The sequence below is a fragment of the Gobio gobio genome (assembly GCF_949357685.1).
Source record: "Gobio gobio genome assembly, chromosome: 2".
NCBI lineage: Eukaryota > Metazoa > Chordata > Actinopteri > Cypriniformes > Gobionidae > Gobio > Gobio gobio.
This window is the reverse complement of record NC_137098.1, coordinates 57729586-57756587: the sequence shown is the minus strand read 5'-3', so window position 1 is coordinate 57756587 and position 27002 is coordinate 57729586. Positions and strand designations below refer to the sequence as shown.

The following is a 27002-nucleotide window of genomic DNA, read 5'->3' as shown; positions in this document are numbered from 1 at the left end:
ATCATCCCCTGCTATTTTTATTTAGCAGGTACAAAAGTATTCCTATGTTGTCTAGTTCTCCACCTAGGGGTCACAAACCGACTGCCAGAGCGGAGGAGCTGAAACTCAGTGTAATGAGTGGGAACTATCTCAACAATCTCAATTGCAACAATGGGCGCGGTAGTAGACGTACGTCTAAGGCATTTTTATGTCACATCTGTTTTTCTCCCTTTCTCTTGAATAAATAATCAAGTTGTGGAAACTTTTTGAGATCATCATCATTATTTCGAGCTGGATGACTGGATCTGTATGTTTTTTGTGTGCATTCCTCTTGTCCGTATGAACATACAATGACACATTAGCATGTAACCTTAAAATAAAGCATGCTTGTTGACCTCCGCTGGATCATTTTCATGTCATCCACAATCATAACCACATGTAAAATGAAAGCCATGAGGCTGCTCATAATATTTCAAATATTAACTTGGAACAGGCTCAAAGCCATTTCAACAGTAATGCAATAACCCTCAAGCGATCCCTAAAAAGCCTTACAACCCAGTTTAACTTGGCAATAACAATAGTCACATGCAAAGTCAAGTCAAATGCAAACAACCAAAACATATTTGCCATTGTTTTGATTTGTTTTTTAAAAGGGGAACTATGCTAACATTTGAGCTTGAGTAACTATTTTCCACAGAAGTGGTAAAGCAACCACAGCATGATTCATCACAGTCAGCACTATTTAATCACACACACTTCAAGACTGTCCAGATACACTTGATCCTGTCCTAGACTCCTGTATCTTTCCTCGCAACATCTCGTGAGACTTCATTCTAACTCTGCAGTCATGGGAAAAGGCTTTTATATCAGTAAGCCCATAGGGTATGTACTACTTGGGCTGAGCATTGGGGCCGTGCTCACCATCCTTGCTTTATCAGTGGTCTACACTAAAGAGAAACGGAAAAACGAGCTAAATGGCACAGACGAGACCCATGTGGTGACGACCACACAACCCAGCACCTCAGCACCATCAAACGACCCCTGGGACAAGTACAGACTGCCCGACACCCTTCGTCCTGAGTACTACAATTTGACGATGTGGCCCCGTTTGGTGACGGACGAGCAGGGCATGTACATTTTCACTGGGGTATCTGGAGTGGCATTCAAGTGCGTGAAGGAGACCGACCTGATCATTATTCATTCCAGTGAACTGAACTTCACCTTGACGACGGAGATGCACCATGCAAAACTGACGGGTTTGGGAGGGACAAGCGCTCCGGCCATACAGAAAACCTGGTTTCAAACAGAAACAGAGTTTATGGTGATTCAACTGAAAGGAAATCTACAAGTTGGAAAATCCTATTGGCTTTACACGGAATTCCGTGGAGAGCTATCAGATGACCTAGAAGGATTTTACAGAATCGAATACGTAGAAAATGGCGTGAAAAAGTAAGACGTGTAGGCTACAATTACTATTGAAATTACTTTGGTAAGAAGAGATTGAAATGTTTGCATTTTAAACGCATTTGTAATCAGCATTAAAGTATACTTATACTAATTAATTCATTACTTACTACTTAATCATTTTAAACAAGTTTAACCCTCTATGGTATGCATTATGTTCTAACCATTAAATATTTTTATTACGTTTTTTAAATACATTTTTATCACACGAAATGGCTTCAATCATACAAAATTGGGGGTACTTAGGGAAACGTTACCAACATTGTTGGCAACATTGTACCAAAATGGAAAACAGTCAAAAAAATATAATTTATTTTCTATAAAATAATGATTTCTTTTCTATTTAAATGCACATTTATTTTTGAAAATGTATAGATTTACATACTTGGGACGCATGGAAACCAAAAATAAGTAGATCCCTATCATTTAAATTTCGAAATGGCTAACTCTTCCTCACTCTCATCATGAAGAGCTAACCCTGCACTCTTCGCTTTATCCGTAAAACAAACGGAATAAATAACTTTGTTACTTATACATAACCACAACTGTACTACAATAAACACTTTAAATAAACAAATAACTGCAATTATATTGCATCTATAAATAAAAAAAAATCCCATGGGGAAATACATTACTGCAATTCCACTGTAGCATTGCCATATTGCAACATATTTTTCCATAGTGGTACAGAGTTACCATATTTTCTAAATTGATAGAAAAACTATGTCAGACAAAGTTGATATCTAATTTACGTATCAAAGATGCTGCAAAAAGAATCCCCTTTGAGAAGATTTGTTTAGAAATTAGGTTAATAGAGCAATTCCTGGAGCACTTCAACAGGTAACATTCAAATGTAATTTGACTTAAAAACATTTGACTTTTAATGTCATTTGACTTTTAATGTCATTTGACTTTTAATTCCCATAGTGCAATTTATAAAAAAAAAAAATCTGAATAAAGAAATTAGTAGAAATTAATTTATTAAAACGCTGTACCACAAAAGGTTAAAATAGATCATGAACCACAAGTCACTGCTGTATATTTTCATACTGTAGTTATTGAATAACGAGATGTTTTCCTATGAATCCCCTTGAATTGCAATATTGAACAAGACATTTGTGAAGACTATTTAAATCACACAGCTAGTTCTTACACACTTAACTAAGACAACTTTCATTTTGGCAGAGTTGTTGCCACTACTCAAATGCAGCCCACTGAAGCCCGGAGGACTTTCCCCTGCTTTGATGAGCCGTCAATGAAGGCTGTGTTCCATCTGACTCTCCTACATCCTCCTGGAACTGTGGCCCTCTCTAATGGCATGGATCTGGGTTAGTGCGCACATCAATGACAAGTGTAATGGGTACCCTAATGAGGGCATGATAGTGTTTTCTATTAATAATCCTAGAAAATATTTGACAATATATCTATAAATATAACATTTTCCATAGACCATTTGCATATGCTTGAGGGCTTGATTGTGTTGAATGAGACACTAATTAAACAATTTTCACAATTAAAATATCTTTCGGAAATAAATATCATATAAATTATGAAATTCATATAATTTATGACATTACGCATATGCTTCTAGATTCAATTGGATGCATATCTTGTGAAAATACATTAATTTAATAAAAAAATTGTGGGCTTAAACCACAGGATCTACATGGACTTTACAGTAAGACAGAGATATCAATCAGAGATTCTGAGCTCACAAGTCTTTTGCAGTTGAAGACATATTGCCAATCTGAAAGACTTTATAAGTTTAGACCTTACCAATTTAGCTTGATTGAAGTTTTTCCAAAGTTGTATAATGGTAGCCTTGATTGTTTGTGTGCTTATAACCTGCTCTTTAAGCACTTATTGACACTTTACCATATTTTTCCCAGCAACAGTGTTATATAAGCACTGACAAGATTTACATTTAAAATTCCAAACAATTTTTTCAATGTTTTTTTTCTTTTTCTATAGCTGCTTGGGGTCAGTAAGATTTTTAAAAATATATACATCACGATAAATTATTCATCTGGATCAGTAATGAATAGGGGTGTAACGGTACACATATTCATACAGAACCGTTTCGCGGGCTTTCAGATGCACGTGTGTATCGAACGGTTCCGAATGCAATCTTTAACAGTTAACAGTAGGCTTATTTTACGCGCAGAACACACTTCAATCCGAGTTCCAACACGAACATATTAAGTATTCAGTCCATTTTATCACGAAATTCATAGGCGCATCAGTTCAAGCGGCGGCGCGCGAGTGAACGCGATCATCTCTTCCTAAAGAATAAACATGAATTCATATCTTAAGGTATGTTGAGGATACAATACAACTTACTGAAACGTATCATATAATCGCTCAATCTGTGTTTCAACCGCGGAAAGACATCAGTATTAAAACAGCTTGTAAACAATGTCATGTAGCATCACAGTCCACAGGCTGTTAGTTCACTAGAGAAATGAACTCTTTTACTAAATATATGCACTATATTAGCCTATATTTAACAAATTTGTTTGCCCATATAATCTTAAGATATTTAGGTTAAGCTTATTTGGCTTGCTGTCTACTGATGAAGGGCTCGATGAAGCAGTTTCAACTCGATCTCTGATATACCCCCATAGTGAATAAATGATTATGTAGGGCAAGGTACCTAAGATAAAAGTGGAGTTTGGGGAGGTGGTGGGATGCTGGAACATCTGAGACATAGGAGAGGTAAGCAGCTGTTTATATACTCTGGCTGTTGGCTGCTGATTGGAAGATTAGATGGGCTCGCTCCTCCCTAAATTATGTTTGGAACTTCACTAATTTTAACCTGTTAGTGATGTCTTGATTATTTTATGTATGTTTAAATAAATCTGTCATGAAAATGACAGACACTGTGTATAAATGATTATATTTCAACAACGAATTGGAGAAAAAAACATAATTTTATAATTAGGTTTAGAAGTTAATGCAAAAACTGCCTTATGTGAAGTTTACATGTTTGCATGTGTTATTTGAGTGTTTATTATTATCTAAAAATAAATAGCAACTGAATTTAGGCTAATAGTTTGGGCTCTGTTGTTAAATTTTAATATTATAGTAATGTGCAAGTAAGGGCTCCCTATATAGTTTACAGGATTATCTTGAATAAACTTTTAGTTATAATTGAATTTATTTAAGGACAGACACCATTTTTTCAGTAAAACACTGTTTAAATAAAAAGCAATTTTGTAAAACTGCTGTACCGAACCCGTAACCTCAAAACCGAGGTACGTACCGAACCGGCAGTTTTGTGTACCGCTACACCCCTAGTAATGATGCATTAAATTGATCAAAAAAGACAGTAAAGACATTTTTAATATGACAAAAAAAATCTATTTCAAATAAATGCTGTTCTTTTGAACGTTCTATTCATCAAAGAAAGCTAACAAAAATGTATCAAGTAAAAATATTAATAGCTGTTTTAAAGGTAGGGTGGGATCTTATGCTTTCAAAGCTAGCTATAGACCTTATTTAGAGCAGTGCCATGACAGGTATGAAAATGAGGCTGTGAGGGATAGACATAATTGTAGACATGGGTTGCACTGTTATTTAATGTGTTTTTGGATTGTTCTGCAGATGAAACTATCTTTCAGAGAAATTTCAGTACACAAAAATCTCCAGACAGTATGAACTGTGGAAAACTGTAAGTAATCTAGGAGCTTTACGTAGCGGATGCCATGTAAGTCTATCTCTCACAGCCTCGCTTTCGTCCCTGTCATGGCGCTGCTCTGAAAATAAGGTCTATAGCTAGCTTTGAAAGCATAAGATCCCACCCTCCATTCAGAACGTCTCCAAAGCCACGCCTCCTTCAAAACATGAACGCGCACAGCAGGGAACAAAGCATCATGAGAGACGATGTTAAACTACCTCATGTCTCAAAGCACATAACTTTACAATAATAATGAACATGGACAACTTAAAGAGCACTGACCTGTACCACCTGATTGCTGCAGATTCATTTCGGCGTTAATAGTGTTGCCATTGAAACGCATAAATTCAAGTCACGATCCACTCCAAGTATAATGTCATGGGTTTTCATCTCTTCCAAATGACATTAGTTATGGCATGAAGCAGCATAAGCTCATTGTTTTGGTTTAGGAGGAACTGTAAAGGGTGGCTGATGTTTCGGTTGCGGTGCTCGGTGACTGACGTCTGTCAAACTCTCCATAGCAAGAAACGTTTTCAACTAGGGCTGTCACGATATTAGATTTTTCTCACCGTGGTTATTGTGGCCGGAAGACTGGGAGAGAAAAACAAAATAAAACACGGCCTCCAGTCGGACTCGGGACACTGGAGTATTTACGTGTCATGTTATCATAAGAGTCCTATTCATTTTAAATATTGTGGTTATCACCAATACCGGTATATCGTCACATCCTAAATTAACACAATGTCGATATTTCATGCTTTTGAATATCATGATTATCGGCAATACCGGTATATTGCGACACCCCTATTTTCAACACTGATAATAATATGAAATGTTTCTTGTGCACATTGTAAATTGTATTATCATTTCATAATTGTCCTGTATTTTGGATCAAATAAATGCAGGCTGATAGGTGAGCATAAGAGACTTCTTGAAAAAAAAAACACAAACCTTTGAATGGTATTGCATGGATTTATCTGTAGACATTTGAATTCTACACTCATGTTTCTAGGCACTAAAAGCATCACCATAGATAATCAAGAGGTTTTACAGACCAGATTTGAGCCAACTCCAAAAATGTCGACATATCTGTTGGCCTTCGTCGTCAGTGAATTTATCAACATACAATCCCCACAAGAGGCCAATGTTTTGGTAGATATTCTCACTCTCCTGCTCTCTTCTTTCCTTTTATACAAATCTTTCAAATGCAGACAAAATGTGTATTCAATTAATAATTACGTCATGTATTTTTCCACCAAATGCATTAAAAATCCTTAGGTCAGAATCTGGGGACGTAGAGAAGCCATTGAGAATGGACAGGGAGATTACGCCCTTAACGTGACATTCCCTGTTTTGAAGTATTTCGAAAACTATTTCAACATCAAATACCCCCTATCCAAATCAGGTGAGAGTTTAAACAAGCAAGTTCTTTCCAAACTTTGTGTCTCAATCTGTTACATACATAAACCCTGGGAGGGCATTGGGGGGGGGGGCAGTCAGACTATTAATTTTCTATCCCTAGACCAAATCGCACTGCCTAATTTCGCTGCTGGAGCAATGGAAAACTGGGGTCTGGTCACATACCGAGAAGCAACTCTTTTCTACGATCCTAAAGTGTCCTCTATTGAAGATAAAGAATGGGTGGCCATTGTTATCACACATGAACTTGCACACATGGTATGTGGACTATGTGGTATGTTTCTAATAATTGTCTTTTTTAACTACTTGAATTATCTAATTAATTTTACCGTTGATAATAAATTAATTTAGTGGTTTGGGAACCTTGTGACCATGAGATGGTGGAACGACCTGTGGCTCAACGAAGGCTTTGCGAGTTACATGTCATATTTTGGAGCTGATTATGCTGAGCCCACCTGGAATATTGTAAGTTTGTATTCACTATATTCACCAAGTTTATGAAGATAATTTTTATGCTCACAAAATAGTAACACAATACCAAAACAGGAGGTATCAAAAGACCCGATTTGACTTTATTATAAACTCTGTAATGCATCTTAAGATCTAACCTTTACACAAATTACATTTCAGACTGGCATTGGTTGTTTTTTGTTGCTTTCCATCCGGGTCAGATGACCAGTAAACCCAAATGGTACGTTCAAACGAAAACAATGTACCAAAAAACGGAAAAGTCTTTCCTCTGCGTTTTTGATGTACAGACAACAACATTGTCAAAACGACCCCCTTCACACGGATCCACATCTAAAAACGCTGTATTATGAATGTCAGCCCAGTAGTTGGCGAGGTCACTTTGTGCCTAGTCTCGCGTAGCCAGACCTTCAGACTGACAGCAGAAGGTCTGGCTACGCAGCTTTCATTGGTTAAGGACAGCCCAAGAGGACATTTGACTGACACAACCATGTAACGCAACCAATCAAAAGTTTGATTTGTTCCATGCCATGTTTAGGGCCTTGAAAATGTACTGAAACAAAGGAGCCGCAAACTTCAACTTTAACTTCCGGTCTGTGTTTGTTTATCGGTCTGGCAAGGGGATAGTATGGCGCACTACTCAGTAGAAACACATTTTGACGTACTATTCTTTGATAACATGATATAAATATTAACGATCAAGCAGAGAGAATATGACACCAGCGCAAAAACAGTGTGTACGACTCACCAAAAAGCCTTAAATGCCTTATAAATATCCAGTCATACGAGAGCAGCGTCTAATGTAATTTAGACTGTATGTCTAATGTAATTTACTTGCTATTTATTTTGCTTGTTATCAGAAATTATCTACTCTAGAGGTAACTTATTCTGGCTGCGTTTACACTTGGCATTAACATGTGATCACCATTATCATCAGTCAGTCAGGACACGGCGAGTTTACATTTGTTCACATCAAGTGGTCGCCATCTGGATAACTGATTGGATTTTTATGTTTCCCGCAAAATATTTAAATGTGCCTTTATCACAGAGTGCAAAACAACTTTCGCTTTGTCCTCTATTAATGGCAATAGAGCACAGGATTTTTTTGTGATGCATTCATATACAATCAATCTACTTTATCTAAGTACAAGGTACTTTATCTACAAGTTAACTTTCCCAACATTAATCTTATGTTATTACACGGTCCTTAAAGGGTTAGTTCACCCAAAAAATTTTATTCTGTCATTATTACTCTCCCTCATGTCGTTCCAAACCTCTAAGACCTTCGTTCATCTTCGGAACACAATTTAAGATATTTTTCTTCTTCTCTACGGTCTTACGGGTTGGGGTCGACATGAGGGTGAGTAATTAATGTATGAATTTACATTTTTGGGTGAACTAACCCTTTAAAGGGTTAGTTCACCCAAAAATGAAAATTCTGTCATTAATTACTTACCCTCATGTCGTTCCACACCCGTCAGACCTCCGTTCATCTTCGGAACAGAAATTAAGATATTTTAGTTGAAATCTGATGGCTCTGAAAGGCCTCCATTGGCCTTTCAGAGCCATCAGATTTCAACTAAAAAATCTTCATTTCTGTTCCGAAGATGAACGGAGGTCTGACGGGCAGGGGCGCCACTAGCAATTTTGGGCCCTATGAAAGAATTTGATGTTGGGCCCTCTACCACACCAACCTAGCTATCCAAAATCTTTGTCTGCAATTTAATAATACTGACCAATTAAGCTCTGCTCGCTCAACTCAGAATGCCCCAATTGGCTGATGAAACATTGATTAAAATGAAGATACAATTTATACAAAACAAAACTTAATGAAGTGGTCACAATCATGTCTGATCAACTCCATTCATGTGTCCTATCTCATGCTGTTCACTTTTCAAAATCGACATAGATAGACACATCGACAACATAGACATAAAAAAACAACATTATAATATTTAAACATAAATATAAAAATAAATACCTTAATGGCTGCAACAATTGCAAATCCCAAAGTGGGATTTGAGTGAACGTAGTTTTCCCGGTGAGAGAGAGCGGTTCATGAGTGGAGCATTTTGCTGGATTTTGCCGGAAATGCCATCATTTTTTTATATTTGTAACTCTTTGGTAGATTATACATTTATAATACATTACTACTAGTACTGTTACTACTAATAAAACCGATCTCTGGGGGCCCCAAAAGTGTGTGGGCCCTTAGAATCATCCTAACTTTCCCCCCCTTAGCTGCGCCCCTGCTGACAGAATTTTCATTTTTGGGTGAACTAACCCTTTAAGGGGGGCGTTTCCCCCACTCTATATTGCAGACAGAAATGGGAGATTATTTATTATAAACATGCTGACACAATAAAAACATGTAAATTAAGATAATGCTGCCCAATTAAAATGAAAGATGATAGAAAAGATAACGCAGCCTCTGTTGTTGTTGATTCTTTGCGGACGACTACCAGAAGTTAAGTTTGGGCCACAAAAGCGTGCATGCGCAGTAACGTTTGTTTATGTTGTTGCCGTTGAAACCATAGATATCCATAATAAAGGCTAGATGTCTCGTGCGCGCTGCTGGCCAATGGAGGTCGACGTCCGAACCTTGCGGCCATCTTGTCACAGGCAGCTCGCTCACTCGTAACATTGTTTTCATAGGTGCTTACACTTTTTAAATAACTATAACATGCAAAATTTTCTACTGATTTTCAAACTGTTTGGTTTGTTATAAACGTCAGAGATGTAGTTATGACACCGCATACTTATGAAAAATTATTCATAATTTGTTCAAGCATCCATAATTATAGCCACATTAATAACGTTTATAAGAAACCAAACCATTTGTAAATCCGTCAAGATTTCAGTGAGATAAGAGTATTTGTGTTCATGCAGATCATCAGGTACCACAGAGCCCTGCCTGTGACAAGATGGCCGCCGGTGATGACGGTAGAGACTCCGCCGTAAGACATCTAGCCTTTATTATGGATATCTATGGTTGAAACCGTCTATAGACTGAACATGTAATACGCATGTGCATGACGTCCCCGTTTTCATAAATTCGTTTTTTTGTTTATTATGGTTTACACAGAGACGATCTGTGTATCGTTTTCAGAAAATTCTTGTGTAAATGAACGGCCAAAACGTTTCAAAGTCTTCACTTAACGGAAATAGGAATTGATAATAGTCTATTTACCAGATGATTAGCAGCCTATATGCGTGACCTACGGGTTGAATGTCACATAACATAATTCATATTCTTGAGCAAAGTTAAGAGGTTTTTGCAGTATACAGGCTAGAGATCTTCAGAGAAGCTACTGTTAACACTTTAAAAGTACTTTCAATAAGATAATTTGTTAAAATACATAATGAATGAATATATGTATGAAGATAAAAAAGTTAGCTGTCTTTATTCTCTCTCTCTCTCAGAAAGATCTGATGGTGCTGCTGGAGGTACAGAAGGCATTTGAAGCCGACGCTCATGTTAACTCACACCCGCTGACTTCACGAGAGGATGAAATCATCAAACCGGGTCATATCTATGGGCTATTTGATGTCATCACGTATAGCAAGGTTTCCATCATGTGCTTGAAATAACACTAGTATTAAGTGGTGTTATATTGCAATGTTTTTACTTAACGAGTAACGAAAAAACTTTGTCGTTGCAGGGGGCTGCAATACTGAGAATGCTGTCCGAGTTTCTGTCAGAGCCTGTCTTTGTTAAAGGAATTCATGTATGTATATTAAATCGACTGATATTCTAAAGTTTGAGCTTTTATGATGCATTAGTTCGACTGTGTGATTTTTCTCAGAATAACACTTGTACATTATTTCCACAGAACTACTTGAATGAGTATGCGTACAACAACACTGTGTACACAGATCTTTGGAAAAAAATGCAGGAAGTAAGTTACAAAATTGATGCAATGGATTCCTTAAATATTAGTGTAAGTAAGTTTAATTTTCAGACATCATTTTTATTATAATTTGATTTGTGTAAAATCATTTTTTAGGTTGTAGACGCAGATTCAAGCATCCAGCTACCAGACACAGTAGATCAAATAATGAATCGCTGGATTCTTCAGATGGGTTTCCCTGTAGTAACTATTGACACTCAAACAGGAAGTATTTCTCAGCAGCACTTCCTGACAGACCCAGAGGCAGAAGTACACAGCATCGTGCCATCTGACTACAAGTATGTACCCTGACAACATTAGTTCAGAGCAGAGGCATGTCCTATTGTTTCAGAACTTGTTTTAAAGTATATTGTGTGTATCTTCAAAAATAATTGCAGTTACGAATGGTTTGTGCCAGTCACATGGATGAAGAGTGGCAGGAACATGGGTCAGCTCTGGCTGCTAAATAAAACTGATTCATATGAACCCATGAAGACAGATACTGACTGGGTATTGGCCAACCTGAATGTCATGGGATACTACAGGGTTAATTATGATTCCCACAACTGGGAACGTCTTCTTACACAACTGACTTCAGATCATAAAGTGAGTATCTCATTATTACATTTAATTATGTATCTCATTACATTTAATATACATATTACCCTCTTTACACGCAGGTTATTTCGGTTCTTAACAGGGGCCAGCTCATCGATGATGCATTTAATTTGGTGAAGTAAGATCTCTGCTCCAAAGACATTTAATCGATTGACATAATTAATTTGCTCAAAAATAATAAAATAATTCATCCCCTGAATCTGATCATTCAAAGGGCCGAGATAATCAACATAACTCTGGCTCTGAGAACAACCAAGTATCTCTCTAAGGAGAAGGAGTACATACCATGGGAAGCTACCATAAAACATATGGAGTACTTTTTCCTTATGTTTGACCGATCAGAAGTTTATGGACCGTTGCAGGTATATTTTATAAATATTTATATACATGCATTCTACATTTTTAATCATTGCCAATACCCAGAGTCAGAGAATGTTCATTTAGAAATGTAAAGTACCCGTATCTATTTATGTATCTATTACTTTAAAACACTCCAGGCTTACCTGCGGACAAAGGTGCAACCTCTTTTTGATCACTTCAGAGTCATCACATCAAACTGGACTCGGAAACCCCCAAGATACATGGACCAGTAAATACAAGATTCCCTCTTTCACAGTCTATTCTAAATATTACTTTGGTAACACAAGACATATAGCCCTATCAGTTATAACTTTAACTATTCACACACAAGAATTTTAAAGGGGTCACATCATAAGAAATCTAATTGTTCAAACAACAGGACATAACGATCTTAAATAAAGAGATAAAAGTGTTAAACCAGGGGTGTCCAATTGTGCTCCTGAAGGGCCACTGTCCTGTAGAGTTCTGCTCCAACCCCAATTAAACACACCTGAACCAGCTATTCAAATTTTGTATACTATCTGTCCTAAATATTATTCGAAATTAGAATTGGTGAGTCCAAAATCATAGTATGTTGAAATGAGTATTCCAAAGATACTCAGATCAGATGGTCAACTATTTCCGAGAACAATTCGAAGTGCAGATCCCCTCTGTCTGGTTCTACTCTGAACCGCCGTCTCCAGCATGGAAGATAAGATATTTGTCAAGGACGCTCAGGATCTGTTGCACACCAAATCCTCTGACATCGTTCTGTCAGTAATCCTCCTTATAAGTGAAATCTGGTGTATTGCAATGTAACCGACTACTGCGGCAAGCTTAACCATGTTTCTTTTGGGGCATGCCTTTCCGAATTTGGAATTAGGCTTCAGGCACATCCCTACTAGGCATACAAGAAGCTTCTAGGCAGGTGTGTTAATGGGATAGTTCGCCCAAAAATGAAAATGTTGTCATCACTTACTCATCCTCAAGTTGTTTCAAACCTGTAGGAGTTTCTTTCTTCTGTTTTTTTTATTTTAAAGATGGTTGGTAACAGACAGTTGACGGTAGCCATTTACCGTAGTATTTTTTTCCCCTACTATGGAAGTTAATGGCTACCATCAGCTGTTTGATTACCAACATTCTTTAAAATATATTTTGTTTTTAACAGAAGAAAGAAACTCATACAGGTTTGAAACAACTTGAGGATGAGTAGCCTAAGTGATGAAAACATTTTCATTTTTGGGTGAACTGTCCCTTTAAGACATGTTTGGAGCTAAACTCTGCCGGACAGCAGCCATCCAGGACTGAGTTTGGACTCCCCGAATTAAACAATGATGACACAACCGATTAAACGATACTATAAAAACGTCCTCCTCAGTAAAAAAGGAACTTTTTTGAAACTAAGCAACTCCTTCTGTATTGACGTCAGACAGACCACAAGAAAACATAACCACTCGTATTTAAACATTAACATGACCACATTGAGGTAATGAGGAAATATTTACTATAACAAAAACAGTATGGTAAATATGAATAAAATGCGCGGAAATCTGTCAACGCTTGTGCAAACCCACTGTTAATTTTGGATGCAGAGGATGCTTACATAAAAATCATATACTGTAGACACAACTGCAAAAAAACAGCTTGTTTAATTCTAAGGGTTGTTGCTGGTCCAAAACCTTTACTGGTACTATAAGTGGACGTGGAGTGCAAAAAAAAAAATGTTTTGAAAATATGAAATGACCCCTTTAAAGTCTCCTCTCTAGGTTACATAAAATATGAGAGTTTAAAGCTTTGTCCCAATTCACAGACTGCATCCTTCGAAGGCTGCTTGCATCACAGTGGCGTGACAAATGCTATTCCAAATCTAAGGCTCCTTCAAATGCGGCAAAATATGCGGTATATATCTAAAAAAAATATATATATTTATAAATATATATATACTGTATATATATATATATATATATATTAGTGCTGGGAATCGATTAATTTTTTTTACTAATTAATCGCATTGTTTTCTGTAATTAATCCCAAGTTTTTTATATTTTGGGAGTTTTTTATATTTTGATATTGTAATAATTTCAGTTACTCTCCAAATTAATGTAGAAACAATTTAAAGACAGCATATTTTAAATATGTCTTGTAATGGCATCTTTTTATGAATGAAGGCCAGTATCACTGATACTAATGTCTCTATGAAACATTAATGACGTTACATTTCAGTATAAGTGGAAGCTACCAATTTCAACATGTATTAGGCTTAAAAAAAAACTACTTTTAATTTAAGTGAACTTAAAACAATCTTTACATAAACCCATTATAATAAATGTTATATTTACCTGTGGCCTTCCCTGTTAGACATATACAGAAATGTAATAGTTATCAAACATCTTTCTTAACTGCATGAATAATAAATTAAATATAGATCAATCATCTTTTCTCTGTTACCTTGGTTCTTTGATGAACATAAATGACAGACATCATCAGTGCTGCTGTCACTTTAAGATCGGCCGCTGCCGAACATGACGCGGAGCTGACACGCATCTCGTTTTCTCACGTTCATTTAAGATGTTATTTAAAGGGTTAGTTCACCCAAAAATGAAAATTCTGTCATTAATTACTTTACCCTCATGTCGTTCGACACCCATAAGACCTCCGTTCATCTTCGGAACACAATTGAAGATATTTTAGTTGAAATCCGATGGCTCAGAAAGGCCTCCATTGGCACAATGCACTTTACACTCTCAAGACCTATAAAAGGTACTAAAGACGTTGTTACAAAGTCCATCTCACTATAGTGGTTCTCCAATAGCTTTATGAAGCGATGAGAATAGTTTTTGTGTGCAAAAACCCCCGAAATAACCACTTATTTAGTGATGACCGATTTCAAAACACTGCATCATGAAGCTTCGAAGCGTTATGAATCAGTGAGTCGATTCATCGGTTTGGATCACCAAAGTCAAGTGATTTCAGCAGTTGGCGGTTTGACACGCGATCCGAATCATGATTCGACTCACTGATTCATAACGCTTCGAAGCTTCATGATGCATTGTTTTGAAATCGGTCATCACTATATAAGTCGTTAAGTTTAATGAAAAAAAAAAAAACGTTAAGTTAATTTGCCCAGCACTTAGCAGCCTTCAAATGCGTGGCTTTTGAAGTCCACGTCCTTCAAAAGATGCAGCCTCTGAACTGGGACACCGCTTGTATCACTTCTGTTTCTGCATAAATATTAGGGATGGAGGTTACTGAAATATTGTCTGATTGTGTGAATTCTGTTTGTAGATACAACCAACTGAATGCTATTTCAATGGCCTGCAAAACTGGAGTGAAAGGCTGTTCAGAGCTCACTAGGATGTGGTACAGTCAATGGATGAAGAAGCCTGACAGTAACCCGTATGACAACCACTTCTCTCAGCCCGAAATCTGAATTTAGTTCATGCCAGTTCAGAGCTGATTCTGCTAATTCACTTGAATTTAGCTCAGTTCAGAGATTCAATTCAGTTCAGTTACAGTCAGAATTCAGTTCAAGCCAATTTAAGTTCACTAATTTGTTCTTTTCATTCTGTTCATGGGAGTTAGTTCAATTCAGTTCTACTCTGAACTCTGTAGCTAGTTCTGCTCTTTCTAGGTCTATTCACGCCATTTATTTTACTTAATTTCATTTAATTCAAGTCACAGTTCAGTCTTTTCTAGTTCTGTTAATTCAAGTATTGATCACTTCAATTCAAGTCAGATCACTTTAGCTTTTACTGGTTTGGTTCCCTTTCGGTCGGTCACGTTCGACGTACGTCGGAACTGACCGACGAATTGGGATCTGATCTCAGAGACCAATCTACTTCGAGTGTATTAAAAACGAACCAATGGAGATTGGCATGCGATCCACGTTCGCTGTTCGGCTCCGAAGTAGAAAGCAATGATCAAGCATTCCACTTCCTTATTTATACCCGCACCGCGGGGCGGAGCGGGTATAAATAAGGAAGTGGAATCAAGTGTTGGTTCGCTGGGCGTTTCCGTTTAGAGTGCACACACAGGCTTGCACCCTTCATACTGTGTGGTGCCGCGGTCATCTCCCTGAGTGCTTCAGCACATAAAAGAGCGGTTTCCTTTCTAAAAGAGCAACACGGTTTGACCGTGTGTTTCTGGATGCGGTCGATTTCTGTCCCCGGTTGACGGTCACGCTCGCTGAGGCAGCGTTCGTGAATGACTCATGTTCCCACTGCGGGAACATGACCATCGCAATTTTACGGTCCAGACTCCAATACCTCGAAAGAGGTGGAGCACCATTGCGCATCCACCGATCTAGTGGTCCTCCTGCTGCAAAGCAGAGGGCTGCTACTTTGGCTGATGGCCTTGGTGGGGACCTGAGGGTTACTGTGAGGGCTTCCCCGACGGGTCAAATGGCTCTTCGGGCCCCTCCCCCCTCCGCTGCGCAGGTGGAGCTTTCGGAAGAGCGCGCTGGCCCCCCGAGGGGGGTTCCAGTCATTTCTTTTGGGGCTCCGGCTGAGGACATGATGTCGGTTGCAGCATCAGGGGGATGAGCTAATGGGCTCTGAGGATGAAGATTCAGCTGCGCTGCCCCCTTCGGGTGTGACAGCGTTGCCCGAGTCCGACCCAGAGCTTACGGCTATGCTTTCCCGGGCCGCCGCGAGTGTCGGGCTCGAGTGGAACCCTCCACCGTGTCCCGAACCCTCGCGGTTGGACGATTGGTTTCTCGGGACGGCCCATGCAGGTTCTCAGCGCCCCGTCCCGGTTCCTTTCTTCCCGGAAGTGCATCAGGAGATCACAAAGTCGTGGGTAGCGCCTTACAACGCTCGCTCACGGTCGACTGACTCATTATCCCTCGATGGTGGTGCGGCTAAGGGCTACGTGGGAATCCCCCCAGTCGAGCGGTCTGTGGCGATGCAGCTGTGTCCCAAGACAGCTGCGGACTGGCGGGGTGCCCCGCGTCTCCCCTCCCGGGCGTGTAAGTTCTTGTCCGGTCTGACGGGCAGGGCTTACACCACCTGTGGAGAAGCCGCATCATCTCTGCATGCCATGGCGCTCCTGCAGGTCCACCAGGCCAAAGCGCTAAAGGAATTGCACGAGGGTAGTTCCGACCAGGGCGTTATGCAGGAACTGCGTGCGGCGACGGACCTCACTGCTGGCTCTCCGGAGTCCAGCGGTACCCATATTCTCAATAAAAGAGCAGTTTCTATTTTCCCTGGGCCCCAAGAGGGCCAGGTTGGCGGTGTACGATGCCCCCTGGCCTTGCCACTCCTTTCCTCCCCTCTCCCCCTCGCCAGGGGGCAGCAGTGTGGGCACCGAGAATGCCCCCGGGCCTTCTCACCCACACTCTGCCCCACCCTGGAATATGCAGACCACACTCCGGGCCGCCTCCGGGCCTCCCGAGTCGGGTCTGTCTATTCCCCCTCGCTGCACCACCCCGGGTACGTCTGCAGTTTCAGGTCTGTGGACGGGACCTCAATTGCATTGGCATATCAATTGCCTCAAGTTGTTAGCGGTACACTTGGCACTGCGCTGCCTCAAGGGGCCACTACGTGGCAAGCATGTACTGGTCCGTACGGACAGCACTGCGGCCGTTGCGTACATCAACCGTCAGGGTGGTCTACGCTCCCGTTGCATGTTCCAACTCGTCCGCCACCTCCTCCTTTGGAGTCAGAAGCATCTGAGGTCGCTTCGTGCCATTCACATCCCAGGTGCGCTGAACCAGACAGCCGACGAGCTCTCTCGCCAGTCGACAACTCCGGGGGAGTGGCGACTCCATCCCCAGGCAGTCCAGCTGATATGGGACCTCTTCGGAGCCGCACAGGTAGACCTGTTTGCCTCTCCGGACTCGACCCATTGCCAGTAGTACTATTCCCTGACCGGGGGCACCCTCGGCACGGATGCACTGGCGCACAGCTGGCCCCGGGACCTGCGCAAATATGCGTTTCCCCCAGTGAGCCTTCTTGCACAGACCCTGTGCAAGGTCAGGGAGGACGAGGAGCAGGTCTTGTTAGTTGCGCCCTACTGGCCCAACCGGACCTGGTTCCCAGAACTAACTCTCCTCGCGACAGCCCCTCCTTGGCCGGTTCCCCTGAGGAGGGACCTTCTTTTTCAGGGACGGGGCACTCTATGGCACCCGCGTCCAGACCTCTGGAAACTCCATGTCTGGTCCCTGGACGGGACGCGGAGGTTCTAGGTGGTCTACCACAGGCAGTGGTGGACACCATCTCTTCTGCTAGAGCCCCCTCTACGAGGCGCCTCTACGCTTTGAAGTGGAACCTGTTCGTTGAATGGTGCTCTTCCCACCGGGAAGACCCCCGAAGGTGTTCGGTTAGCGTTGTGCTTTCTTTCCTGCAAGACGGGCTGGAGCGAAGGCTGTCTCCCTCCACCCTCAGAGTGTACGTCGCAGCAATAGCGGCGTATCACGACGCAGTCGAAGGTAAGTCCTTGGGAAAGCACAACCTAATCGTCAGGTTCCTCAGAGGTGCGAGGAGGCTAAATCCTCCACATCCAAACTCGTTACCCTCTTGGGACTTGGCTCTAGTGCTCAGAGCACTTCAGAGCCCTCCCTTTGAGCCTTTGCAGTCTGTGGAGCTTAAAATCCTGTCAATGAAGACAGTGCTTCTGACGGCATTGGCCTCCATCAAGAGCAGGGGTGTCCAAACTTTTTTTAAAGGGGGCCGGATTCGATGTTGTGGACATACCCGGGGGCCGGTCCCTTTTCTATTATATATATATATATATATATATATATATATATAGATAGATAGATAGATAGATAGATAGATAGATAGATAGATAGATAGATAGATAGATAGATAGATAGATAGATAGATAGATAGATAGATAGATAGATAGATAGATAGATAGATAGATAGATAGATAGATAGATAGATAGATAGATAGATAGATAGATAGATAGATAGATAGATAGATAGATAGATAGATAGATAGATAGATAGATAGATAGATAGATAGATAGATAGATAGATAGATAGATATTTAACAATATCTGTAAAACTTTCATCAACCAAAAAGTTTTAATGGGTAAAATTTTTATATTATTACGGAGTTAGAGCAATTATTACATTTAAATAAGAATAGAGTTCTATTTAGATCACCACAGGTAAAACCACACTACAAAACATGCTTTTCTGACTTGGTATTTCTGTCTTTTTTCAGTCCAAATATCAAAAAGTTATTAAACCAAGATGCTTTTACTAAGATTATTACATTTACTAGAAAATTACATATTTTTTCTTGTTTCCTGGGGGGAAAAATAAAAATGAATTGAGTTTTTGCTTGAAACAAACTAAATTATCTGCCAATGGATTAGAAAAATAATCTTCCAAAATCTTCCTTAAAGATTCCAAACAGAAACATTATTTTTCTTACCCCATTGGCAGATATATTTGCTTGTTTTAAACAAAAACTCACTTCAATTAAATTTTATTTTCCAGAAAACAAGAAAAAATATCTAATGTCATTTAACTTATCTCGTAACATCTTGATTTAATAATTTTTAGATATATTTAAACTAGAAACAGGACAAAAATACTAAATGACAGCATTTGTTGCAGTGCACACAAGGCAAAAAGTAATAAATACATTATATATATATATATAATGGTATTTAGTCTGTAGACATAATTACAAATGCACAAAACTGCAAGTTTATGACAAAAAAATTGTCTGCAATTTGGCCTTTATTACTCATTTAATACATGTCTACATTACAAATGAAATAAAATTAGATATTAACCTACATTTCTGACAAATTACCACGGTTACAGGTGTTACCACAGTAAATCCATGATAAATTCGAAATGCGAATTGTTGTTTGAAAAGTATTTTGAATCGGCTCAGCTGATTTGCACGTTAGTGTTGTTTATTAACTGGATTTAAATTAAATCAAATCACAGAGAGATTCAGTACCGGAGACCTCAGTGCTGAACTCGAACACTTCTCACGGGCTTCGGAAGGCTGTTTAGTGGGCGCGTGATCGAGACACTCAGCAGGTAAACACATTTTTTCAGAGTCAGAGCTCGCGAGTTGCGCAGAGCAAGCGCTGCCTTCGCCGGACTCAAAGCTTTCGGACCTCAGAGCAACTCTTCGTCTGTTACGGAGGCCAGCAGAAGGGAAAGACTGTCTCCAAGCAGAGGTTAGCCCACTGGATAGTGGATGCTATCGTCTTGGCTTACCAGTCCCAAGACGTGCCTTGCCCATTCAGGTTGCGAGCACACTCAACAAGGAGTGTTGCTTCTTCCTGGGCGCTGGCTCAAGGCGCCTCCCTGACAGATATATGTAGAGCTGCGGGCTGGGCGACACCTAACACGTTCACTAGATTCTATAGCCTCCGTGTAGAGCCGGTCTCTTCCCGCATCCTCGCCCCCAGTGGCCAGTAGCGCTAAGTGCCCATTCTAAGTGTCGGCTTGCAACGCCACTCCCGCCCTCTAGGCCGGATACGTGCGTCTATTGTCTCCAGTTGTGTTCCCCGGAAACGGCTAACCCTGTCGAGCTCCTCCGTCACCCCTGCGGTGCCAGACGTTGCGGCTGTCTGACGCCAGGCCTGAACCCGTATTCTTGTGAAACGTGTGTGTAGGCTGGGTTCCATATGTAGCGGTCCCCTCACGGCTACCCCATATGTGTATTCTTCCACGGTACCAGCTACCCTACTCGGCTAGCCCTGTGTCTTTCCCTTGACAGAGCCCGCTCTGTCGTCTCTGGGCGTGTTCTTTCCCCCCTGGAACCAGGTTGGAACCACCCCAGAGACTGCCATATGTTGCACTACCCTGCCAGGTTAGTCCTTATGTGTATTCTGCCACCAATCCTTCCACTGAAGGACGTGGCTCCGCAGCGTACCATCTCCCGAGACGGGCACGCTTTCCCAGCGTTATCCAATAGTCACACTGGGTGGGTCTTGCAGAAACAGCAGTGACTGACCTCCCTGCTTGGAGCCCTGACTTCCGTACCATCTAAGACGGTCCAGTGCTCTCATGCAGGACGCTGGAAGGGCAAGCACCCTGGCGTTTTGGTAGGGATCCCAATTCGTCGGTCAGTTCCGACGTACGTCGAACGTGACCGACTGAAAGGGAACGTCTCGGTTACGTATGTAACCCTCGTTCCCTGAAGGAGGGAACGGAGACGTACGTCCCATCGCCAGGTGCTGCGCTTCCGCTAGGGGGCCGAGTCACTAGTTCGGCTCCTCAGCAGAAAAAAGCAATGATCAAGCATTCCATTCCTTATTTATACCCGCACCGCGGGGTGGAGCGTGGAATGCGTGGATCGCATGCCAATCTCCATTGGCTCGTTTTTAACACACTCGAAGTAGATTGGTCTCTGAGATCAGATCCCAATTCGTCGGTCAGTTCCGACGTACGTCTCCGTTCCCTCCTTCAGGGAACGAGGGTTACATACGTAACCGAGACGTTCTGTTTAGTTAATTTCAGTTTTATAAATTTTTTTCATTCAAGAATTCCCCAAAATCTGAAGAAAACTGTGTACTGTAATGCCATCGCTGCTGGTGGTGAAGAGGAGTGGAATTTTGGATGGAAGATGTTCAAGAACAGTACTTTTGCTGCAGAGACAGAGAAACTGTTATTTGGTCTATCATGCACTAAAGAGACCTGGCTGTTAACAAGGTGAGCCCTATATAAACTGCATACGAGAACATACACTATTGTTGTTTGGGGTCAGTAAGATTTTTTTTTATATGGGAAAAAGAAAGTACTTTTACACAGCAAAGTTGCATTGATCAAATTGATCAAATGTTTTTTTAAACAATTTTGAACAACATAGTATGTATGCTAAAAAGACGTGTTTATTTTAATGAATTTGTTATAAAAGTTTCAAGTCAACTTAGATATATTTACATGTAATATGTAACATGTAATATGTAATATGTACTCATTGAATTGCCTTTTGTATTTATATAAAGGTACCTGCAATACACACTAAATCCCAACCTGATCAGGAAGCAGGACGTTGTCAATGTCTTTGTGTATGTTGGGGGCAATGTAATAGGACAGCAGGTGGCTTGGAACTTTGTCAGAGACAACTGGGAATATCTAATTAAAGAGTAAGTAGTGCGTTTCCTTCTTTAAGCAAAACATGTATTATTTATAGGGGTGTAACAATACCCTCATGTCATTCGATACATATCACGATACTGACCTCACGATACGATATTATTGCGATACTCCAAGACATATGGTAAAATGTAAATTTAATTTAATTTAAATGTTGATTAAAATGCTAAATTTGGTATTACATTGGGGGTGGAAATTAATAGGCTTGGACCTGGTAAAAAAAAAAAATTCATGATTCTGAAGCTGAAAATACAGATTTTTTTTTGACGAATATGCTTGCACACTGACTAGATTTAAAATAATTCAGGTCACTTTTTACTGAAAACACAAGTATTACCCCATTGCATTATTTTACATTATATTTAACATTATAAGTAGTTTAATAGTGCTGACATTAAAACTCTGTGAACGTGACTTTTTTCTCACACTGTAATTTTTATTTTGGGTGAACTGTACTCAATACAGATTGTCACTATCCCCGATACATATTGTTGCATTTTTGTATTGCGATATATTGTGACACAATATATTGTTACATCCCTAATTATTTATACTCTCTACTGACTTTTTCTGTTATGTTATCTCTATGCAAGACCCTTATTTGGAGGTCTGATTCAGGGCATCACAACAAAGTTTTCTACAAAATTTGAACTGCAACAGGTTTGTGTGATTTGAATAAGAGGCTGCTTTGGGATGGGTCAAATACAAAACAAATATTACTACCGTTCAAACGTTTATGGTTGGTATGAATATTTAATGTAATGCTTACTAATTTATTTGATCAAAAATACTGAAAAAACATCAATATTGTGAAATATTACCATTTAAAATAATATGAACTTTCTATTCTAATATATTTTTTAAATGTAATGTATTCCTGTGATTCTTTGATTAGTAGAAAGTTCAAATGAACATTTATTTGATTTTTTTTAAAAATGTATTTAGAAAAATATAAAATAAATTATTTGATCGAATTTAATGGATTAGTTTACACAAAAATTTAAATTAGCCCATGATTTACTCGCCCTCAAGTCATCCCAGGTGTATATGACATTCTTCTTTCAGAAGAATCGGAGTTATATTAAAAATGTCCTGGCTCTTCCAAGCTTTATAATGGCAGTGAATTGTTGTTTCGTTTTTAAAGTCCATAAAAGTGCATCTATCCATCATATAACTGCTCCACAAGGCTCCGGGGTTAATAAAGACCTTCTGAAACAAAGTGGCGTGTTTGTGTAAGGAAAAATATCCATATTTAAAACTCTATAGACTAAAATAACTAGCTTGCGGTTCGCAAGTCGACTTACGACAAAAGAGTAACCCCTGACGCGATGTACAGGGGTTACTCTTTCGCAAGCTTTGACGCCTCTCGTGGATAGTGCTGGGCAACAAACTCAAGCCCCTCTTCTCTTATATCAAAATCCTCCACCGTTTCTCTTTAAAATTCTCGTTTTAGACTTCTAATTCATGGCTGGTGTTTTGTTTTGCTCTATCCTCTGCTAGGGTGACCACCATCAAACAAACCAAATGTGGGACAATTATTAAGTTTGTGTGGGACAATGTGGGACATTTTACCAACACAACCTGAAACTGTTGTATAATCTTAAATTCAACATCACTGAGCCCAAAGGCAGCAGGCATGATGCAGATAACTATTTTTGAAACAGTTCTGACCAAGTACAACTAAAATCCAACTAAATAAATAATGAAACAAATAAAACATAAAAACAACATGAAATTAGTTGATCTTATATATTAATTTATATACAGAACTATCCATTCGTTTTCTGACAGGGAACATATGGAACGAATCACCGCTCCACATTTTGATTGACAGCCGTCACAACCTACTAGTGACCGTGTTTACGCCTTTCTTTTCAACCATTGGATATGATTTAAAAAACGGCTGTTGTATTTGTGTAGGGCGGGATGTTACTTCTGACGAAGCGCTGGTAAATATAGGTGAAAAATGATGCCGCAAAAGTAATAAATAAAATGCTTTCTTAAAAAGGCAAAAGAACGCATGCATGTTTTCTCAATATGATCATTAAAAATCAACAGACTAATGAAAATGCAGGACATTTTCTCAATATGCGACATGCAGGACAAGGGGTGAAAATGCTGTGCGGTACAACGCAAAGAGGGACGGGTGGTCACCCTATCCTCTGCGCTTCTGCGTTCGTCAATACGCATGCGTCAAGGGTTCAAGGGTAAAGGGTTACTCTTTCGCCGTAAATCGATGCATACGGCGGTCCGCCGGAAGTTAGTTATTTTAGTCTAGAAACTTTTAAATATGGATATTTTTCTTACACAAACGCATCACTTCAGAAGGCCTTTATTAACCCCTCGGAGCCGTCTGGAGCAGTTATATGATGGATAGATGCACTTTTATGGACTTCAAAAATGAAACAACGTTTACTGCCATTATAAAGCTGGGAAGAGCCAGGACATTTTTAATATAACTCCGATTCTTCTGAAAGAAGAATGTCATATACACCTAGGATGACTGGAGGGTGAGTAAATCAGGGGCTAATTTTCATGTTTGGGTGAACTAACCCTTTAATGCATCGTTTTTTAATTTCAAATTATTTCTAATGTTAATTAAAAAAACTGACCCCAAACTTTTGAACAGAAGTGTCTATATGATATTTAAATGTATACTTAAAATTAATGTTCTGTTGTTATGCTGTATTCTATTTTTCTTTTTTGAGATGTGTAGTAGACTTAACACGTGACTTGCCGGAAGTATTTATCTCTTTTTCTCCTTCTGTTTCTTTGGCAAATCAGTTACAACAATTCAAAGAGGACATTGAAGCTGGTGTTTTTCGTTTTCGCACATATGCAATAGAAAAGGCCATTGAGATGACTAAAGCCAACATTAAATGGAAATCTGAAAACAAAGCACAAGTGATGAATTGGCTGATTGAACAGTCAGTCTAAATGCAGTCACATTATGAATATTCTATATATTTGTATACAATATTTCATATTTGACTCTTTTACAATATATATTGTGAAAATTAATAGAGACAATTAAGTCTGATTATCTGCTCGCATGTGCCTTTGAATAAATTAGATAATTAAAATATTTTGTGGTATTTTATAATTCTGAAGTAAGTCTTCCTTCACTCAAATAATGTATATATTTGTATGCATTTAAATATTTTGCAATAAACATCAAATATATCTATGATCACAATCTCTAGTGTTATATTGTACTGTGAATGTCAACTTCAAATCTGTGTGTGTGTGTGTGTGTGTGTGTGTGTGTGTGTGTGTGTGTGTGTGTGTGTGTGTGTGTGTGTGTGTGTGTGTGTGTGTGTGTGTGTGTGTGTGTGTGTGTGTGTGTGTGTGTGTGTGTGTGTGTGTGTGTGTGTTCCTGGTGTGTTATGGGTGGTGTAATGTCCCCACAAAGATGTCAATATCCAAAATCCTTGTCCTTGTGGGGACATTTTTTTGGTCTGCTTATAAATCAAATTAAATTATTTAAAAATGTAAAGAGTTTTTCTGTGAAGGTTGTGTTTAGGGTTAGGGGATAGAATATACAGTTTGTACAGTATAAAAATCATTATGTTTATGGAAAGTCCCCATAAAACATGAAAACCCAACGTGTGTGTGCTTGGTAAACCCTACATTATGGAGACCAAATGTCCCCACAAGTATAATAATACCAGTCTTTTTTCCTTTTTTTTGACAGTTGGTGATATTTTTGGTCTACAAATGAGGAAACCCGCTTATAAATCAAATTAAATTATGTTTTTTGAAAATGTAAAACTGCAGAAGGTTTTCTGTGAAGGTTGTGTTTAGGGTTAGGGGATAGAATATACAGTTTGTACAGTATAAAAATCATTATGTTTATGGAAAGTCCCCATAAAACATGAAAACCGAACGTGTGTGTGCTTATTAAACCCTACATTATGGGGACCAAATGTCCCCACAAGTATAATAATACCAGTCTTTTTTTTTTTTTTTTTTGACAGTGTGGGACATTTTGGGTCTACATGAGGAAAACCGCTTATAAATCAAATGAAATTATGTTTTTTGAAAATGTAAAACTGCAGAAGGTTTTCTGTGAGGGTTGTGTTTAGGGAATAGAATATACACCGTTTGTACAGTATAAAAATCATTAAGTTTATGGAAAGTCCCCATAAAACATGAAAACCCAGTGTGTGTGTGTGTGTGTGCTTGGTAAACCCAACGTTGTGGGATAGGTTTAAGGTTAGAGGAATATACAGTTTGTACAATTATGTCTATAGAGTGTCCTCATAATAATATGAAAATCAGCGTGGGAGTGTTTATGTTGCTTTTAATTCTATGGAGGAAATTAATGGGAAAAATACTTATTTTGCACATACTAGTTAAAAAGGTACAGTGGAATCACCACCAATAACATGGGACAAGATGTAACAGCACATCAAAGCAATACAGGACTTCTTGATTCTGTAAGTAAATGAATGTGGTTAATTCTTTGTGTCATTAGGGACTCAAGAAAGGAAGTAGACAAGACTGCACAAATGGGAGGAAGTGAGGGTGAGGAAGTGATTCATTATTATGGGGTCTTAAAGCAGCTGCAGACTTGTCACCTCTTACGACATAAATGGACATTGAAAAACAGCTGTCACTCACGTCACTAATGGTGCTAATAATATTTTTAACAAAGTCACAGCAAGGCTTTTTTGTTGTGCAAACTGATATGGATGTGGCATCATGAGACACTCAACACACCGCCTTGTTGCTGGCAGCATGGGTACTTAAAGTCGGCATGAAACAGAAGTTGTGATTTGATTGGATGCTTGTGGTTTGCTAATGGTCAATCTCATGTGAGTGACAGGTTGTCCCGTCCTCGCCCCAGTAAACACAGAAAAAATAAGAATTGTTCATTTTGATTTCATGGTGACTATATAAGAGGTTTATGTTGCAATAAGAAACACATCATGTGACCGTTTACAGGCAAATGCAGATTTGCTTGAAAGAGGTATCAGACTCTTGCATTTCAGAGGAAGAGCCCCACAGAGCTTTGTTTACAATCTAAGGGGCATAAAAAGATCTCACCTGTGAGAGTTAGTTTACTATCCT

General features: G+C 39.3%; 1 protein-coding gene across 1 annotated transcript; it reads left to right on the top strand.

Annotated features, from left to right (window-relative positions):
* The first annotated feature begins 748 nt into the window (after positions 1-748).
* anpepla (alanyl (membrane) aminopeptidase-like a) lies at positions 749-25123 on the top strand. The gene is made up of 19 exons (XM_079802246.1): positions 749-1428; positions 2629-2771; positions 6132-6271; positions 6398-6524; positions 6642-6796; positions 6890-7003; positions 10430-10573; positions 10669-10734; positions 10840-10905; positions 11014-11195; positions 11295-11502; positions 11577-11632; positions 11729-11876; positions 12012-12103; positions 15139-15249; positions 21315-21482; positions 21779-21919; positions 22523-22589; positions 24714-25123. Exons 1-19 carry the CDS (start codon positions 827-829, stop codon positions 24864-24866), a joined length of 2883 nt encoding a protein of 960 aa, XP_079658372.1. The 5' UTR covers positions 749-826; the 3' UTR covers positions 24867-25123.
* The last annotated feature ends 1879 nt before the right edge of the window (positions 25124-27002 follow it).

Bases quoted from the DNA above. Each gene is read 5' to 3' on its own strand.
- anpepla (XM_079802246.1), top strand. From the start codon at position 827: ATGGGAAAAGGCTTTTATATCAGTAAGCCCATAGGGTATGTACTACTT. The intron at 6,272-6,397 runs GTAGATATTCTC...AAAAATCCTTAG, and splicing joins CACAAGAGGCCAATGTTTTG to GTCAGAATCTGGGGACGTAG. The intron at 11,196-11,294 runs GTATGTACCCTG...AAATAATTGCAG, and splicing joins ATCGTGCCATCTGACTACAA to TTACGAATGGTTTGTGCCAG.